This window comes from Podarcis muralis, chromosome 2 (assembly GCF_964188315.1).
Source record: "Podarcis muralis chromosome 2, rPodMur119.hap1.1, whole genome shotgun sequence".
Taxonomy (NCBI): domain Eukaryota; kingdom Metazoa; phylum Chordata; class Lepidosauria; order Squamata; family Lacertidae; genus Podarcis; species Podarcis muralis.
This window is the reverse complement of record NC_135656.1, coordinates 90,969,674-90,988,841: the sequence shown is the minus strand read 5'-3', so window position 1 is coordinate 90,988,841 and position 19,168 is coordinate 90,969,674. Positions and strand designations below refer to the sequence as shown.

The 19,168-nt window shown below is 40.9% G+C and overlaps 1 protein-coding gene across 8 annotated transcripts in view; it reads left to right on the top strand.

The window, feature by feature from the left end:
- The window catches only part of ITPR1 (inositol 1,4,5-trisphosphate receptor type 1), a 214,982-nt gene that overhangs the window by 149,859 nt on the left and 45,955 nt on the right, over nt 1-19,168 (top strand). For all 8 annotated transcript variants that reach the window (XM_028719343.2, XM_028719345.2, XM_028719346.2 and 5 more), the window contains 7 exons: nt 9,822-10,002; nt 10,955-11,211; nt 13,523-13,723; nt 14,798-14,908; nt 16,560-16,655; nt 17,902-18,024; nt 18,517-18,621. In XM_028719343.2, coding sequence (XP_028575176.1) covers nt 9,822-10,002; nt 10,955-11,211; nt 13,523-13,723; nt 14,798-14,908; nt 16,560-16,655; nt 17,902-18,024; nt 18,517-18,621 — 1,074 coding nt within the window. The remainder of the gene's footprint in view (nt 1-9,821; nt 10,003-10,954; nt 11,212-13,522; nt 13,724-14,797; nt 14,909-16,559; nt 16,656-17,901; nt 18,025-18,516; nt 18,622-19,168) is intronic.

Genomic DNA, 19,168 nt, shown 5'->3' with positions numbered 1-19,168 from the left:
CACAGCATGCACAAGTTTGAACTCATCCTTACTTTGGAGAGCATTAAAATACTAGCATATTATTCACAAATGTTGTCATAGCCAGCTGCCATCTTAATTACAGGTTTTGGTGTTTTGTTTTTTAAAAAATAAAAATCTGTTGGAAATAGCATAATAGGCTCTTCTTATGTGGCTGCCCCAGATTTCACGAAAGCAAAAACTCTTTATTGTTTGACAATGCCCTTGTGTGACAATACATTCCATGTTTGCACTTTGATCCCCAAAGAGGTTTTTTGGGTGCTGGCAGAGCGGGCTGCTACAAACGCCAACTGTCTCTTATCTACCAATGCTAACATTTGGATGTATGGAGCTCATATCATTGTGCACAATGTATGTGTGCTCTTTTTCTTTTTAATGCACATTGGTCTATTTTATTAGGTCTTTTTTATCTGAGTGTGTGCCTTCACTTGAAAGTCCGCCAGCTAACTTCTTTTTCCCTAGAGAAGTCACACACTCTTCCTCTGAAATGGTATCTCCATTCTAGAGATGCCTCTATATGCAATACTGTGTCTTAGAAATCACATTCTGAAAGTTGGGTAACGTTGCTGCTGTAGTGATAATATTGTCTTATCTCAGTTCGTTTGAGCACTAGGTGGTTCTCATCTGTAACTAAGGCATATACAGAAGGTAGTGTGTTTACAGTCACACATGAAGGCCCAGATATTCCTGTTTTATCTGCAAAGTCTATATAACATTTATTCAGACTTTTCAGATGATCCCTAACAAGATTAAAGTCCCTGACAAGCAGGCAGAGGCAGGCTATTGAAAACAAGGTCATGCTACTTTTTTTTTTGGGGGGGGGTAAGCACAGGAATCAACAAAGATGTTATATAACTTCTATTTATATCCTACTTGCTCACTAGCTGCAGGCATACAAGAGAAGCTGAGGAGGGAATTTAATGAGCTCTCAAGGCTTGCTCACCTTCCCAGGCTGGTAGAGACAGCTTGAGTTTTTCTGCTGGGGTTTTTTTTTTAAAGTGCGTCAGCAAATGAAGCTGGTGGCTGGTGGGTGGTGTGGGAAGATGGACTGACTAGTTGCTATGGTTTTTCTATAATTCCCCTCTCTTTCACTTTCTCTCTCCCCCCCCCCCCCGTTTTTTTGAGGGTTCCTCACTTCCAGGAGCCTGTAAAACATCCTTGTTTCTCACACCTACATAAAACTCCCTCATTCAGGAAGGAAGTAGGATGTGTGCTGCCTTGTATTGATAGTGCTGCGTGGTTTAAAGGCTCATGTACTTGTGTGGGTATGTGTTTGTGTGGAGCTGTGTTTAAATGTATGAACACAGAGGCTCCGTTTTTTGAAGCAGTATTGAAATGGTAGCCCCACACCTTGCACATAACCAGAATCATCTGCTTCATTCTATTAAATGTTTAATCTTCATAACAGAAGCAGAACTGTAAAGTGTGCACATTCAGCCTCCAATCAGTTGCTTTAAGGTCTCAGAGTCCTTTTGTCCTGTCCTCCCCCCCCCCCATCTCTCCTGTTTGGTTAACTGCCTCCTTTAAATTGGAGACAATCAGGATTTTAGGTGTGCCTATTGATGAACCATCAAATGAAATACCTTTTTCAGGAATCAAATGTCACAGATGGCCCCATCCGACATCCCTTTTATTGCTTGCAAAGGAAGACAAGTAGCAACCCAAGCCTATCCTTAAACAATTTTGTCCCTTTGAAAGTGTCTGCTTAATCAGGTTTCTTGTTAAAATGTCATGCATCCAGTTCTGATGATTGGCCTTTTGGGAAGCATCAGGAATACAACCGAACTGTGCGTTTGATTCATATTAGAACTTCATACTCTGACTACGTGATGTCCCCATGACACTCTCTGGTTATTTTAAAACCAGATTGTAAGCTTATATTAACTCTTAAGGCACAAAGCAGAAATCCCCAATGAGCTTCCTTTTTAGGCTGAGAAGGATGACTGCCACCAGAACATTTCTTGCTTTTTTTGGGGATACTTGAAGAAGAGCAAGGGAATTTAACAATTATTAAGTATATATTATATATTGGTTTCAGGCCAAGAAAAGTGCATCTTTGATGTGCCTTGTTGGCTTTGAAAATAGAATTTAATATTTGACAGTTAACAATGAAGGTTTACTTATCTTAGGGAAAGCATAAAGGGCTGACTCCCATATCTTGATAAATAAGTTTTATGTATGTCCAAAGGGTCCAAAGGGTCTTAGGTTATGCCCATCCCCTTACAGAAACCCTTTATCCAAGCTAATCCTTTTTCAAGATCCTCTTATGTTTTGTCTCTGTGCATTTTCTTCAAAATTTAATGGGAACCTAAAGTCCCATTTCATTTATTTGTCTTGATCTAAAAGCATATATAGTGACTGTACAGGAGAGAAGCAGGATTGCTTCCATAGTCCCTGTTGTCCTCTACCTCCCTGTGTATGGTTTTGTGCCTGTGGGCGCAGAGCCTATGGATGCTTATATGTGAAAAGTATTCCTTAAGTATAACATGTTCCATGTAAGTTATTCAAGGGCAAAATACCATGAAAGAAATTTTTGATTTTTCTTTTTGGGGGGAAAATGCATATGACCAAGCGTGAGAAACCCTATGCATGAAATATTCCTAATGAATGTTTCTGTAATCACATTACTGTTCTCTTTATGAAGGAATGTGGATAAATCCTACTGCTCTTACAACATGAGCTTGCAACAAGCAAAGCCTATGCAGTAGCAAACCTCTAATTATCAAGTCTAAGCAAAAACCACACCACCTGATCCAAATATTTTTGTGTGTGTGTGTGTGTGTGTGTGTGTGTGTGTTACAATATAAATAGCTGTAACTGCAGGGCAGACCTAGTTAACAGCTAACTGGGATGATAATGTTCCCCATGTGTATGGCAAATGCGCACGCTTCAAGATCTGAGCAAAACCTGATACGCCACATACCGGTATATGCAAGAGTAATCCTTAAGCTACCTTTAACTAGTCCATTGCATCTGAAATGTTTGAGGGTTTTTTTAATATAAAAAAGTTTGGCCCCTGAACAGTTGAATATGCTTTACCAGTTCAGCAAACCTGCAGCGGCAGAGAGAGGTCCATGCTGAGTGTCCACCTTTTAAACTACGGTTCTCTAGTGTGCTTTGGAATGAAGACATCAATCAGCAAGGCATATGATCTGCTATTCAATACTTCCCTGAATCTTGAAAGGACAGATTTGTGGCTTCAGCCAAGTAAGATGCAACCCTTGACTTATAACTGGACACCAATGTTTATTATTTAGCAACAGCAGCAGTTTGATGGACCTAGATAAGAGGACTAATTAATGTGAATGAGTTCCATTACACTGTGCTTCTTTGCATTGTAAATAACAGGACAGTGGTGAATGGCCAGATGGGGGAGTTGATGAAATATGAGGAGGAATAGGAAGATATAAAGGTGAAGTGGGAGATGGCTTGCATTAGCAGATACTGAGGAAATGAAATCTGTTCAAGTCATAAGCTGCAACAGGATGCTATTTAATAATGAGAAGTGCACTTGTGGCAGTTATGCAAAGCAGAATAGGGGTGATAAAGTGAGCAAATAAAGAGAAAAGGATCAAGGAACAAGCAGTTATATCCTCTCCCCCCTATTATTATTATTATTATTATTATTATTATTATTATTATTGATATTCTGAGTTAGACCAAAAAGTGCAGCTAGGATAGTTGAGTCTGGAAAAGGATGGAAAATGAAATATATAGCACACTAGGAAAGACCCATGGAGAAAGCTAGAGAGTTCCAGAAAGACATCTACTTCTGCTTCATTGACTATGCAAAAGCCTTTGACTGTGTCGACCACAGCAAACTATGGCAAGTTCTTAAAGAAATGGGAGTGCCTGATCACCTCATCTGTCTCCTGAGAAATCTCTATGTGGGACAAGAAGCTACAGTTAGAACTGGATATGGAACAACTGATTGGTTCAAAATTGGGAAAGGAGTACGACAAGGCTGTATATTGTCTCCCTGCTTATTTAACTTATATGCAGAATTCATCATGCGAAAGGCTGGGCTGGATGAATCCCTAGCTGGAATTAAGATTGCCGGAAGAAATATCAACAACCTCAGATATGCAGATGACACAACCTTGATGGCAGAAAGTGAGGAGGAATTAAAGAACCTTTTATTGAGGGTGAAAGAGGAGAGTGCAAAATATGGTCTGAAGCTCAACATCAAAAAAACGAAGATCATGGCCACTGGTCCCATCACCTCCTGGCAAATAGAAGGGGAAGAAATGGAAGCAGTGAGAGATTTTACTTTCTTGGGCTCCATGATCACTGCAGATGGTGACAGCAGCCACGAAATTAAAAGACACCTGCTTCTTGGGAGAAAAGCAATGACAAGCCTAGACAGCATCTTAAAAAGTAGAGACATCACCTTGCCAAGAAAGGTCCGTATAGTAAAAGCTATGGTTTTCCCAGTAGTGATGTACGGAAGTGAAAGCTGGACCATAAAGAAGGCTGATCGCTGAAGAATTGATGCTTTTGAATTATGGTGCTGGAGGAGACTCTTGAGAGTCCCATGGACTGCAAGAAGATCAAACCTATCCATTCTTAAGGAAATTAGCCCTGAGTGCTTACTGGAAGGACAGATTGTGAAGCTGAGGCTTCAATACTTTGGCCACCTCATGAGAAGAGAAGACTCCCTCGAAAAGACCCTGATGTTGGGAAAGATGGAGGGCACAAGGAGAAGGGGACGACAGAGGATGAGATGGCTGGATAGTGTTCTCGAAGCTACCAGCATGAGTTTGACCAAACTGCGGGAGGCAGTGGAAGACAGACGTGCCTGGCGTGTGGTCCATGGGGTCACGAAGAGTCGGACACGACTAAACAACAACAACAACAGGAAAGACACAAGTCTATAGGAAGGTTTGCTTGGTTAAATGGAGTGTAGAGCAGCCTTTCTCAAAATGGTGCCCTCCAAATGCTTTGGACTACAATTTCCATCAGTCCTAATGTGCTGGATGGGGATTATGGGAATTGTAGTCCAAAACATCTGGAGGGCATCAGGAGTGGGGAGGGTGGGAGAGAAGCTGTGAAAGGCAAGAATTCAAATATGTGAATTACTATGACTTTTCTGAAATTCTCTGGCAATCAATCACAATCATTATCTCAAATGTCCTACCAGAAGAAAGACATTCCGTTTAGAAATGAAAGTGTGCTTGGGCTGCATGTGTAGTTACTGATGCCCATCGTTTGTGAAGCATGCCTCATGACCTCTGCACGTCATGTGATAGTTCTTGTTTCATGGCAAATGATTTGGTTGTGAAACAAAATGCCATCTGATTATCAGTGGTTCCTCCAAAAAGCAGTTTCAATGGCAGCCGGCTTTGCCATATGTCTGGCATTGACTCGTTCTCTGAAGTGTTATCCCCCGTCACCATTGGCATATGGGACTGTACAGTTTTCTTTTAAATGTTTTCTTCTTTTTTTCTAAAAAGAAAGAAGGAAGGGAAAAGGCAAGTAAGTTCCAGGGTGAACTTACCAATCAGAAGTAGAAGGGTTCATGCAGCACCAGAAACAAGATAAAAGGAAGTAAATGTGAGGCTCCAAACAGTGCCTTTAGGGAAACATGGGGAAGTTGTGATTTCCCACTGTTGAGACATGTCAGGACCTTGTTAATAAGAGGAAAAGGAGGAGAGGCAGTAGCAATGTTGGCATAAGTGAGTGTGAGGTGACAAAGAACAGCAGGTGGGCTGAATACGTGACCTCAGCAAAAAGTCTAGAAAGCACTTTCAACAAGTTGGAATTGGAAAAGGCTGGTCAGTGGCTGCTGCTGCTGCTGCTGCTGCTGAGGCCTTGGGGAAACTCACAGGGGTTTCTTACAAGGGGTTTCCCAGCGTTTTGCTTGTTGACAGTTTTTCTGAGACAACCCTAGTAAATAACTGGCAGGATAACAGTGGGATGTTTAGTGACCTTTAAAAAGCAAGCAAGCAAGTAAGCAAAAACAACCACTTGTTTGATGCCATGGTTCAATACTTCTTTAGAAAAATAAAGGAATTGAGGTGCCTGTACTTAGACCTTTCATGCATGGACAAGACAGGACAGTTGATCTCCCTTCTATATATAGAAGGAAGATATGATTACATTAGCTCATAACTCTTTATTGGGGGATAGCTAAAGAAAACATTGAAAACCCTAAGTCTGGCAAGAGACACAACCTTAGTCCTCCCCTCAATATCCCAGAACCAGAAAAGGTTACCTTCAAGTTGTTGTTGTTGTTGTTGTTGTTGTTGTTGTTGTTGTTGTTGTTGTTACATACCATCCTTCATTTCAGAATCACAGGGCAGTTTACAAAAACAGAAAAATACATAGCATAGTAACAATCAAAAACAATACAGTTTAAAAGGTAATGGACTGCATAATTAGCCACAGGCCTGAGAGAAGAAGAATGTTTTTGCCTGGCACCTAAAGATATGCCACACAGGTTCCAGGTGAGCTTCCCTGGGAAGAGCATTCCATAAGCAAGGAGCCACCACAGGAAAGGCCTGTTCTCATGTTTCTTAGTCACTTCACAGGACAAAGGTGCTTCAAACTTTTGGTTCTTGTTGACGCCTAGAAAATAGCACAACATTGCCTCTTAGCATACAGCGTGAAGGAATTAACCCGGGTGGAATTTGCTACTTTAGGACAATCTTCATCCAATGTGAGCTGTAAGCACAAGTGCCCTATAGGATATACAGTTTTGTGTGTGAAATGCAGTGAAACAATATTTAAATCTGAGAAAAGATATAGCTGCCAATAGTATGTGAAATACAGCACAGCTTTCACTGTTTCCTAAAAGGCGATATTCTTTCGGCAGATAAAATCTGACATGAAACACTAGAATGACTTGTGATCTTACTGTGTGCAAGACTATAAACTGTCATTTCCAGAACCAATGTGTTGCAGTTTCTAATATTTATTCAGTCACTTTAAATAACTTCACTTAGTCTTAGTAGTGCATTTTCCACAAATTTTAATAGGATACAAATACCAAACTGAAGCAGTTTTTTTCAGATTCGTACAGTATGGATTATATATTGTTATCACAGTGTTTTATTTTTTTTCATCTAGATGCAGTTAACCAGTTACTGCAGGCTAGCTCAAGACAACTCAAAAGAAAGCATCTGATTAAATATTTCAGGCAGAATACAGTCAGACTGATGTTCTGCCTCATAAAAAAAAGTTTTCTTGGAACTGAACAAACCAGGCACTCCACCTTGAGCTCCTTGGAGAAAAAGGTGGAACATAAATTCAATAAATAAGTAATAAATAAAACATGGTACACTAGCCATTATTTTAAATTAAACAATTGCACCTTTGTTTTGGTTTAATTGTTTACGTGTGTTTTATCTTGTATTTTATTCTGTGAAGCGCAGTATATAAATTTAATAAATAAAATAAATATTCCCCCCCCAGAAAATAGGTTGTTGCTAGTTGTGTTTTGAGTTGTAGTTCTCTAACAAATTAACCCAGATCCATTATGGGATTAAACATTTCGTTCTTTTTGTTTTTAAATTGTTATGGTCAGTTTATTGACCATGCTGGTATAGCTTTAGAAGCCAGAATAAGTTAACACAGCTACAGAAATAATACATAATATTTGACCACCGTGTAATGGAAGGGAAGCACATAAATGTTTTAATATTTTGTATGAAATTAGTTAAAAATTTTAGGGTTAAAAATACTTAAGAATGTCTTTATTTTCATCCATGAAATGTTGGAGACATATTTCAAAATCTTTATCTAGCCACCCAGATTCAGCATACTGGAAGCAAATCAACATCCAAATAAGGACAAAGGAGGCATAATCTCTGAGCAAATAAAATTAATAGCATGCAGTTTGCTGTGGTTCATGTTTGCTCAATATTTGTACCCAGCTGGCTTGTTTGAGGAAGGTCTTCTTCTTGGAAATGTTCAGGACATTTTAAACACATGTTCATTATACTTTTGAGGATGGTTGTGTACGCAGCTCTTTTTACTAGCAGTTAGATTCTCTGTTTTGCAGCTGCATAATGCACCCTGTTATGTTGCTCCACTCCTTGAATTCTTTATAATAAAGTAGGTAGCCTAATCAGGTTTTACATTTCTTCTTGTCTAGTAAATTATTTAATATAATTTATTTGCTGTCTATCTAATTAGAATTAGATTTGTGGACCAGTTTTAAGGCAGTTTCTTTAAACTACTGCCTGCCTGTGCTTGCATTGATAGAGGCTTACTGATAGTATAGGAGCTTAACTTGACTCAGATGCAGAGCATCTGAAAGTACCTCTGAACATGTGCAGAGTTCTTCCATTACTTTATCCTCCCTTTATCATGTATGTATCTGGGGTCCGGGAGAAACTTATAGTTGAGACTGTATGGCTTCCAGGCAAGCTTAAGCATTTCACCCTGCATTTTTGGAAATTAATTGGTGCATGTCAGGAAAGGACCATGTGTCTTAGGAGGATGGCTGCAGCATCCTCTCCCTTTTGCTCCTTTGGTGCAAAGAATATGAGAATTGACTTTCTAATCACACACTTAAGATTCACCCAGTCCAGCATTCCCTGGGAAGTCAGTGCACATGCAGAACAAGTCAATAAATTGTTTGTCCTTAGTATCAAAAATCTCTTCTTACGAAGCCTCACATAGTATTTGTGACAGCTGCCTTATCTGCCTACACTTCCATAAAGTAAGGGGAAATGATGTTACCCATATTTCAAAGTCACCTTGCCACACAATTTCTCTGGAGAGTGATTAAAGGGCACCATGCAGGGGACAGCCTTGTGTTCTCTGCATCTCAGAGGATGTATTGCCATCCTCCTCTTCTTTTCCTCTTTGCAATTTGCTTTTCCAATAAATCTGACTTTGTGTCAGTCTGCTGTAGGAGAAGCTGTTGCAACATGAGCCACTGCAGAATGCTAACTAATTTCATAATACTCCGCATAAGGTGACCCACTTACAAGTTCATCCTGCAGTCATGCTTTAAGCTTTGTTCCTGATTTACGTAACAGCATATTGGTTTCATCAGATAGCTGTCAGATGTAGTCCCTGGCTGCTTGCTCTAGCTTCCTCCATGCACACAGTCTTTGATCTGTATTCCACACAGTTTGGGGGGAAATGGTGCTTTATTTGACTTCTCCACATCGAAATGATATGAACACTAAATGTAAGTGAAACACTAACATTAGGTCTGACTATGACTAGAGAATATTCTTTCCCATGCATCAGCAGCATTCATGCCAGGTTTAAAGAGTATTCCCTGTCCCTTCTGAAAGCATCATATGTAGTATATCATATCAAACCGGCAAATTCTATAAGGTAAGTGCTAAACAAACAATCCCTCTGGCCCAGAAGTGCTAACCCCTAATCCCAGATGTGTTGAGAAGTGACTAAAAATGCAATCTTTTGTAGCCAAACTGACATTTCACATCCTTTGAAGGATCTGCAGTGTTTTCTCGGTATTCCATGATTCGAATATCTCCCTTTCACCAGCAATTATAAGCATACAACCCTGGGGCCAGCATCTGGTTTCACAGGAGGATTGCTTTGAGGAGAGGTAAAGGTGGCGGCCAAACCTCCCTTACTAAGCGTATTCCAAATAATACCCATTTCCATAACATTTATTCCCTCATTTCTTGCCCTGAATTTTGTATGTGGGGGCATTTTGATACTCTCTAAGAGCTGCATTTGGCTCTGGGGCCTTCACTTGCTTTATTTCATTAACAGAAGCTCAGTCAGTGACTGTGGGGTTCACTACATGGTATCTATGTGCCATTGATACTGGATTCTACCATTTAAGGTGTTCTGCATCTCTGTTGTTTCTGTAGCACTCATTCTTTTGCCGACTAACAGAAGATAAAAAGTCGGAAAAATTCTTCAAAGTTTTTTACGACCGCATGAAAGTGGCTCAGCAAGAGATCAAGGCTACAGTCACAGTTAACACTAGTGATTTAGGAAATAAAAAGAAAGATGATGACTCGGACAGAGATGTACCAGCCAGGAAAAGAGGTAATTCTCCAGTGGTGTAATGAAGACTATGAAAATCAAACCCTTCAGTGAATTATTTTATTGATCCAGAGGTTCTGGTCCACAACATGGAAGTTAAAAATTCAGCCCTACCATGGCACTGCTTTCCTCCTTCATCCATTTGGGATGTGGCAGTTGCTGTAGTGGTGACAGGTATTTTTAGCATTAATGGGCCAGCCAGCTTGAGTAGCTTGACATGTTGCTTAATCCTTGTTTTTAACACTCTGCTCTGCGTGCAATAGGTCTAGGATTCTGTAGCTAAAAACAGACGTCCCATATTCTCCATTTGTAATAAGAGAGGGATTGAGATGGGCACTGGCACTCTCAAACGTCTCTTTTCCTTTGGAATCATTATAACGTACATGTCTGATGCATCAGTACATACTGTTTATTGTCAATAATATGACACTGGAAGAAACAGAAAAGGTTGCTTTCTAGTGGCACTTTACATGCCTACGGTCAGGTGTTCTGTTGTGGGGTTGGTTCCCCTCATGTATGAGATTTGTCAGTGTCAGTTGGCATCAAAATGCCAGCACATATTCTTGCCATTCCCCACTATTTAATCAGGATGTACTACTGAAAATTCAATACTCGTTAGAAAGCCCTGCTGCAATATCTGAAGAACCTATTTGCATTATCAGTCACCCTGCAGCATGTACTTAGGCACCAGATGCAAGGATTCAGGGTTGGGCAGGGGGAATAGCATGGACATGAGTATGACAGGATCATAGGGACACAGACCAAAGTCCATCTAGCTCAGTATTGTATACACAGTATGTCCCAGTAGTATAAACCAAATCAGGCTGCCTCAGTAAAATTTACAGCATTAATTTGGATTAATTACAAAGGTTGATGTGTCAACATGCTGAAAAATGTTGAATTGACTCTGCTTGGTTGTTGTTTGCTAATGGACCTTTGTCTCTGTGTTCTGTAGCTTTGAGAGAACCCATGACCCAAATAACAGAGGAGGTGCGAGATCAGTTGGTTGAAGCCTCTGCTGCTACAAGGAAGGCATACAACACTTACAGGAGGGAAGCTGATCCCGACGACCATTATTCAGCTGCAGATGGCGCACAGTCTGCAGCAGACAAAAACAAAGATGAACTGGAGATGAGTCCTGTTATCACAATAATGCAGCCCATCTTGCGGTTTTTGCAGCTGCTGTGTGAAAACCACAATCGGGACCTGCAGGTAGGCTATGCAGCATCTTCAGGCTCAGCTCTACTAAAAAGGTTTTCTGCCATCCTCTCAGTAGAAAAGCAGACATCTCACTTGAGCTGAGGGCATGGAGACATATGCTACTTTACCCCTAAATGAACAGCAGTTCCTTCCCAAGACATGTTGTTGCCAGCTCATTGAGGAGCAAAGTGTTTCTCTGATGGAGTGTGGTAGCTTGGAACTGAAGCCCATGTGATATCAAAACTGTCCCTTCCTGAGTGGAAACCTGCTAGAGGCAAGGAAGCATGGGGAGATGATTCATGTTGTTGTTGTTTAGTCGTCTTAGTTGTGTTCGACTCTCCGTGACCCCATGAACCATAGCATGCCTTGGAAACTCTGACTTTCTTCTCAAAGCTCCTCCTTTTTTATGCCCATGGAGTTTTCTTGGCAAAATACTGGAGTGGTTTGCCAGTTCCTTCTCCGGGTGGATCACAACTCTCGGCTATGACTTGTCCATCTTGGGTGGCCATAGCTCGTTATTCAAGCCCTTGCACCATGACAAGGCAGTGATCCATGAAGAGGGTTGATTCATGTAGCTTCCCTCTAAAGATTATCCCTGATCATCTTGATTCAGTGCGGTTTACTTTGATCCAAGAAGATAGGTCTGTCTACTGTTTTATCTGTGTGGCCCAGTTTTGATTGTGATAATTTCACAGTGCTTAACAATAGGTGGGCTGTTTGTTCTGCATTAGGCTTGTTAAAGGTTCCAGGTCTAACCAATGAACTGAAAACCTGACAATATGTTTTCTTTGAAGCTCCACAATCTTCGAGACTATTTTGAAACATGCAATGCTGAGACATATTTTCCCGTGCCAAAAGCTATAAGCAAAGCATCTCAAACAAATCTCACAGGCATGAGCTGGGTCATTTATAGTTTTAAGCCTAAAACACTATGAATGGATTCATACAAAGCAGGAGATTTTAAAGATACCCTAGACCCAAATCAGTTAAAATCACAAAGATCAAAAACAGCTCCTTAAAATGAGGAGCATGAAATTGCTTCAGAATTGGCACAGTGTTCTTCCTTGCAGCCTTCCCTGGCCAGTATCCTGGTGGCCACAAAACCAGGTGCTTACACTCAAAAGTGGGTGACTGATAGAATGCCTATCAAGGGAAGTGGGATCCTAATAGACCCTCATCAAATTTAGGCTGCGGGTGATGATGGGTTGTAGCCAGATGTGTTCCTCCATTCACTGAAGGCTTGATTCAGCAGAGGCTTCAGTGCATGGAACAGGGAAGAAGGCAATTTTAAAAAATATACCCTCACACACCCATCTCATGCTTTTCTGGATGGTTTTTCTAACCCTCTGGAACAGATTTTTTTGGGCGGAGTGGTGGTGGCTAAAGACTGAAGAGTGCGGTCAGCCAGAAAACCAGCCAGCTCCCTGCTTCCGTTTCTGGGAGTTTCCCCTTTTATCAGAGAGCCCTCCATGAACAAGACACTGTTGAATATAACCCAAATATGGCGAATGCATCCCTTAGATGTGGTAGACTAAGTCAGGATCTCATTGTTGCACACCCAGTTATCCCGCTCATCCAGGATCAAATGCTTTCCAGTTACCAACAGGGCATTAAATGGCAGCTAAAGCAATGGGCAAGAAACATTTCCCTCAGACTTCCACTGCTGGAAGGGGATAAGAGAATAGCATAAAGATGTCTGATCTCTCTTTCCATCTTCAGGCTTGCTTGTCTTATCTTCCCCTACCCCAGATACCAGCATAATTTCATATATCTCCCCATGTCATAGGCAGACATGTGACAAGATTTCATAAGGGGCAGAGTAGTAGAAGAACAAGCCTCTGGGGTTGGCAGTGAGTCTTGGCACGTGTCCAAAAATGCTTGCCCCAGATGCTGACTTAGGAACAAAGATACTTAGCAAGCATGAGGGAAAAATAAAAGAATTAAGCTCAAAGAGGGAATTTCTAACTAGCTGTAATCTGCAGGAACTTTGAGTGGGTGGAATGAAAACTTGTTGCTCTTTATAGATCAAAGACAACTAACTAAAAGGAAAGTTTTGAGGGGAGAGAAATGAGTGTAATTGACCTATAGGCACTTGCAAAACATTACAAAAGTCAAAAGCCCTAAATATTTATCTATGGGTGTGTTGAGAGGCTTGGATCACACTGAGATCATGTTCATTAGTGCTTTTAGAAAGTGATGTGTGAATGGAAAACTGTGAATCCGTTGCAAAAAAAATATCACATTTTGATTTCTTTTGACCAGCATCAATGTTCAAAAATGAAACTGAACTTTCCCCTCTCCATTATTTCATATTCATCTATAGAATTTCCTGCGTTGTCAAAACAACAAGACAAATTACAACTTAGTGTGTGAGACCCTGCAGTTTCTGGACTGTATCTGTGGAAGCACAACTGGAGGACTTGGACTTCTTGGGCTGTACATTAATGAGAAAAATGTAGCATTGATCAACCAGACACTGGAAAGTTTGACTGAGTACTGCCAGGGACCATGCCATGAAAACCAGGTAATCCAGTTATTGCAGTAGAAAACGTGTCGTAGTCGCAAAATTGGGAATCTCCTGTACAATTTGGAACCCTAAGAACTTATCACAGAACTGTTGGAAGGGACCTCAAAGTGGCATCCATTCCCATACCACCAATCGTTCCAAAGTGTGCTGCTTAACTACAACACCCCAAAGAAACCATAAATGAGAAGTCTAGAACAGAGCATCCTCATTAGTGAGAACCCCCAACTCTTTCTTAGTGCAGGGGAATAGCTGGTCTCAGCATGAGACTCTGAAAATACCTTGGTGTATACAGAGAATAGTTGGATTTGTAGTAAGGTAACACAAGGGACACAAGTGGTGCTGTGGTCTAAACCACAGAGCCTAGGCCTTGCCGATCAGAAGGTTGGCGGTTCGAATCCCGGCAACGGGGTGAGCTCCTGTTGTTTGGTCCCAGCTCCTGCCCACCTAGCAGTTTGAAAGCACGTCAAGTGCAAGTAGGTACTGCTCCGGCGGGAAGGTAAACGGCGTTTCCGAGCACTGCTCTGGTTCACCAGAAGTAGCTTAGTCATGCTGGCCACATGACCTGTCTGCGGACAAATGCCGGCTCCCTTGGCCTATAGAGTGAGATGAGCGCTGCAACCCCAAAGTCGTTCATGACTGGACTTAAATGTCAGGGGTCCTTTACCTTTACCTTTAACAAATGGGAAGCCCAGTAGTTTAGCTTACTATGGGCTGAAATGAAAGTAGCATTAAGTAGAATGCTCTGTGAGCATTTTGATTTCTCTTTGCTCAATGGGACACTTTCCCCTCCTCCTGCCCCTGTTCCCCCCTCCCCTGCTCAATCTATTCTGGGGTTTTCTCCAACTTTCTTGAGGAGGTTTTGGGACAACATGGGCTACACACACGGAGTGGAAAGGGAAGAAATTCCTTTGCATTAGTGTAATAACTAAGTTGAATTCTTCCCTATGGAACTCTTCATGGGAGTGGTGGGCAGAGAGAGACTTAATAGGCCTTTGGGAAGAAAGGTTATGTTTTCTTGTTAGCCACTTAAAAAAGGTTTCTTCTTTTTACATTTCTTTCTCCCCTGTGCAGAACTGCATCGCTACTCATGAGTCCAATGGTATAGATATAATTACAGCATTAATTCTCAATGATATCAACCCTCTGGGAAAGAAGCGGATGGATCTAGTATTAGAATTGAAGGCAAGTGGATACTCAACTCTGAAGATGGACGGTAGTATCACAACGAAAAAGCAAAAGCTTCTATCCAGATCTTGATAATTCTAGCAGGCTCCTTGAGTGCCCTGGGCAGTTTGCTATCACATGGGATTATTATTTTTTTAAAAATCATTTTAAAATAAAGACTTCATGACATTTTGTTTCAAACAGCTTGCCTGTTCTTAATTTAAGATATGGAATGTATTTCATACATTCAAAACCTGAATTTCAAAGAGAACATTAAGTACAATTACTTAGCTATGATACTGTAACTTGCAAAATTATTTCAGCCTGTTAAGGGGCTTAGGACATGTGATCAGAGCTGTATACATAACCAGTCCTGTGACAGAAACCATCAGGTGGTCTTATGCACAGCTGTCCTACAATTTAAGGCAGAATATAGATGTTGAGGGAACAGGACAAAGGGGCCAGTCATCTATTGATCAATAGCTACTTTGGGCAAGCCATCCAGTGCTGATCCTGATCCATTGGTTAGGCTCCTTTGAGTTGCAATTAAATCAGTGGAGCCTCTACTCTGCGTTAGTGCATAATTGCTGGACATAGTTGCTGACCTTGCTGCCAGCATCGACTTCTGCATTGTGAATTTAACATAATTTTTATATACAGATCTTAACATAGGGGGGCTTCCAGTGCTAATTGCAGTTGGGAGAAGCAAGACGATAGGAAAGGGGAAAGTCCCATTGAGTCCCCTCACGCTATATTGGAGATGGGTCAACTACCATCTGTGTCTAGTACACAGTGTTGCAGTGTGCTGTGCATACCCAATATTACAGGAGGTGTAGAGTGATCCTGTAGTTTCTTGTGAAATAATGTGGTTTGATGTATTCTCTCCCCGCCCCCAAAAGAAATCCAGCTTCAGTCTGATTTTAAACCATATCAGGAAACCAAGCAGGCAACTTACACCATGGAAAACACCTGTGCCCACTGAAGCAGACAGGCAGTGGGTGGCATGGATATATACCAAAGCATACTGATGTGTACAGCAAAGTTCAATTGTGACTTGAAATGCATTAGGGAGAAAGCTACCTCACTGTGTCCTAAGGCGGTAATGTGTACACAGTCTCACCTGATTTCAACCAATTTGTGGTTCTTTATATTTTTCCCCTTTCAAGCTCAGCTGCCATCAGTATTCTGTCAGCTCACAGGTTAACAGATAGGTTGCTTTTGTTTTGTTTTGTTTTAAAAAATCTTTTAATGTATAAATATCTATACTTCCGCATATTTAGGGAGTGCCCCAAATGCAAAACAACAACAACACACACAAAAACACCATTCCCTTATTGTTTATAGTGGTCCTATTCTGCTTCCAAACTGATAGACACTTGACTTCACAGTTTAAAAGGAGAAAAGATGCAGCTATCTTTTGTGTGTTGCCTGAAACCTACTTTCATTGTATTTATGTATCTAAATGACATCATTGCTTCTTAGTAGAAATCGTGTTAGATTTCAACTTTATGATACCTTGCGGTCTTTCACATTTGCTCATCTTCGTTGCTTTGGCAGGTTTATGCAGCTGGAAATAGTCACATAGATCTGTGGGTTGTCTTTTTTACTTCTTTCCGTTTTTATAACACATTCAACTATTCATCAGATATCTTTCTTTGACTTTTACCAGAACAATGCCTCTAAGTTACTCTTGGCAATAATGGAAAGTAGGCACGACAGTGAGAACGCAGAAAGGATCCTGTATAATATGAGACCCAAAGAACTGGTACGTTTCCAAGGATACGCCTCTGAATTTTCAGGGGTTGTGGTGGCAAAGGCAAATTTGGCAGTATGCAACAATCTTGCTGCTGGTTGGGTGGCTAAGTTCATACTAAGTTCAGGATCTAAGTAAAGTAATTACTTCCACTCACTGAACTCTTGAAGTGGACTGCAAAGATGTTGGGGGAGTTCATAAGCACACGGGTCAGTTGAGGATGGGGAAATTAATTTTTCCAAGTGAGATTAAAAAGTAAAAAGGTGTATTCAGAAAGCACTGTTTGTGCAGCATCAGAGCCTATAAGGATTTGGAAGATTCGAGAAGCATTGTTGTACAGTTCTCTTCTGACAAATTCCTGTGAAATTATCTCCCGGGCAACTTGGGGCTAAGAGCTCAGTAGCTCTTGGCAGCCTGGAAAGCTATGGTGGTCCACTCTGCCTGCTTCTTTGAAGATCAGATAGCAGAGGGAGGGAAAACATCTGAGGTTCCATGACGGTCCTCTCTGCATCCTCAAATTTATTTTGATGTAACTGCTAATCAGCTGCATAGTAGTATGGCTGCTTAATTTGCAAGTGAGTCATTGAGATATCACAAATGGGTAGTTGGCAACGCTGTAAAAAAGAAATGAAAACCTTGCAAGCGTGAAGTGCACTGATCCATCAACACCCATATGAAAACATCCTGTGTTGATGAGGGGTGACAGTGTTTGGATTCAAATAATCTATCACAACTAGATATCAATTTGACGAGGAGTTGAGACAAAAGCCATTTAACAGCTTCTAAGTGTTTTGTTCCATCCAGCATTAATAAACAGCAAAACGTCAACTCTGGGATTCCAAAGTGCAGGGCTGAAAGTCTATAAACTCGCCACATTGTGCCTTGGTTATGGCAGTAGTCCGAGACGGGTGTGTGATGCAATGTATTTATTATCCAGCAACAAAGGGGTGAGCTGGGGATAAAGTTTCAGTCTTTATTTTGGCTCCTATTCCACTGAGTCAAGTGATTCGTAATGTAGACTCAATTTGACAGCAAATACCAGCTGCTTTAAAGACAAAACAAAATGGAAAAACCAACCTTTTTATAACTTGAAACGGAGACCTCTACTTCAGGAGGGAGGGAGGGAGCAATAAATGTGAAATTCCTTTAGAGGAGTTGTCCACTGGCAGTATGTTTTGGCTTTGGCCTTGGTATTTCTGTCTCTCACACCACCACCACCACCACAGTTTTGAGTGTTGTATTTATCTTTTCTCCCCAGGTTGAAGTGATTAAGAAGGCATATCTGCAAGGTGAAGTTGAGTTTGAGGATGGAGAGAATGGTGAAGATCTTGCTGCATCGCCTAGAAATGTGGGGCATAATATTTACATATTAGCCCATCAGGTACAATTGCATTTATGCAAGGAGAATTTTGTGGCACATTCTATTAGTAGCAGGGCCCTATACCCAAATATAGGCATGGCCATGTGCAACCTATCATTTGGGCTCAAGTGCGCAGATTCAGGAAATCTGATCTCTGTTGGGACAGCCCAGATGTGCTCATTCTGCACGCTGATCATGTTTTCGTACACAAATGACCAGGAGAGTAATGAGGTCAGCATAGATTCATTCCACTGGCAGAAATGTTGCATAAAGTTTCACAGACTGGTGCCTCCCATTGGTGCTGTTTGTACTAAATTTATGGTTTACCACTGAAATGCTACATCTGTAACTTAGGGAGCACAGGTTCAAAACAGCTTTAAGCCACTTCAAGAAAAAAAAATTATTTTAAGTTACCCTGACCAGCCAACACCTGGAAGAGTACAAAGAAAATGCAAGTACATTTTCATTGAGATGCAGGCCACTATCACCAAATGTACTATTCATTTATTTTAGCTCGCTCGTCATAACAAAGAGTTGCAGAACATGTTGAAGCCTGGAGGTCAAATTGATGGAGATGAAGCTTTGGAATTCTATGCTAAGCACACAGCTCAGATTGAGGTAAAGGCTACAGGAAATTCTGGGTAATCTTCGCTGTGCCAGTCCAAGGAAAGATAAACCAAGAAATTGTTTTAAAATTAGGCGGGAACACCAGCAGAAGTGTCCTGTGCAAACAATACAATGCAGATGTACTACATCAAAAACAACTTGCACCTATGGAATATTATAGCAAATACAATGCTATCCAATATGTTCTAAACTGGCTTATATTCCATCCTCTTTTGAATTTAATTGGGTTTGCCAATTCTTTTCTCAATCAAACATTTTATAAATTTAAAAAAATGGTCCTTGTGGTGAGCTTTAGACAAGACGGATTAGCCACATAGATCTTAGCTACATAGCTCTGCGTAATTGTAGTAGAGATATACGCACAAAATTTCATTCTGTAACATTTCCCCCACTTAAGCAGGGGAAGGACTGTTTGGCTTGATTTGTTCTGGGTAAACACTGTTCACTGAGGGGTGAGTGTTGGAGACATTTGGTATATTTGCAAATACTGAATACCAGAACCAACCTGTATCCCAGCAGAACTGTTGCCCTATCTCAG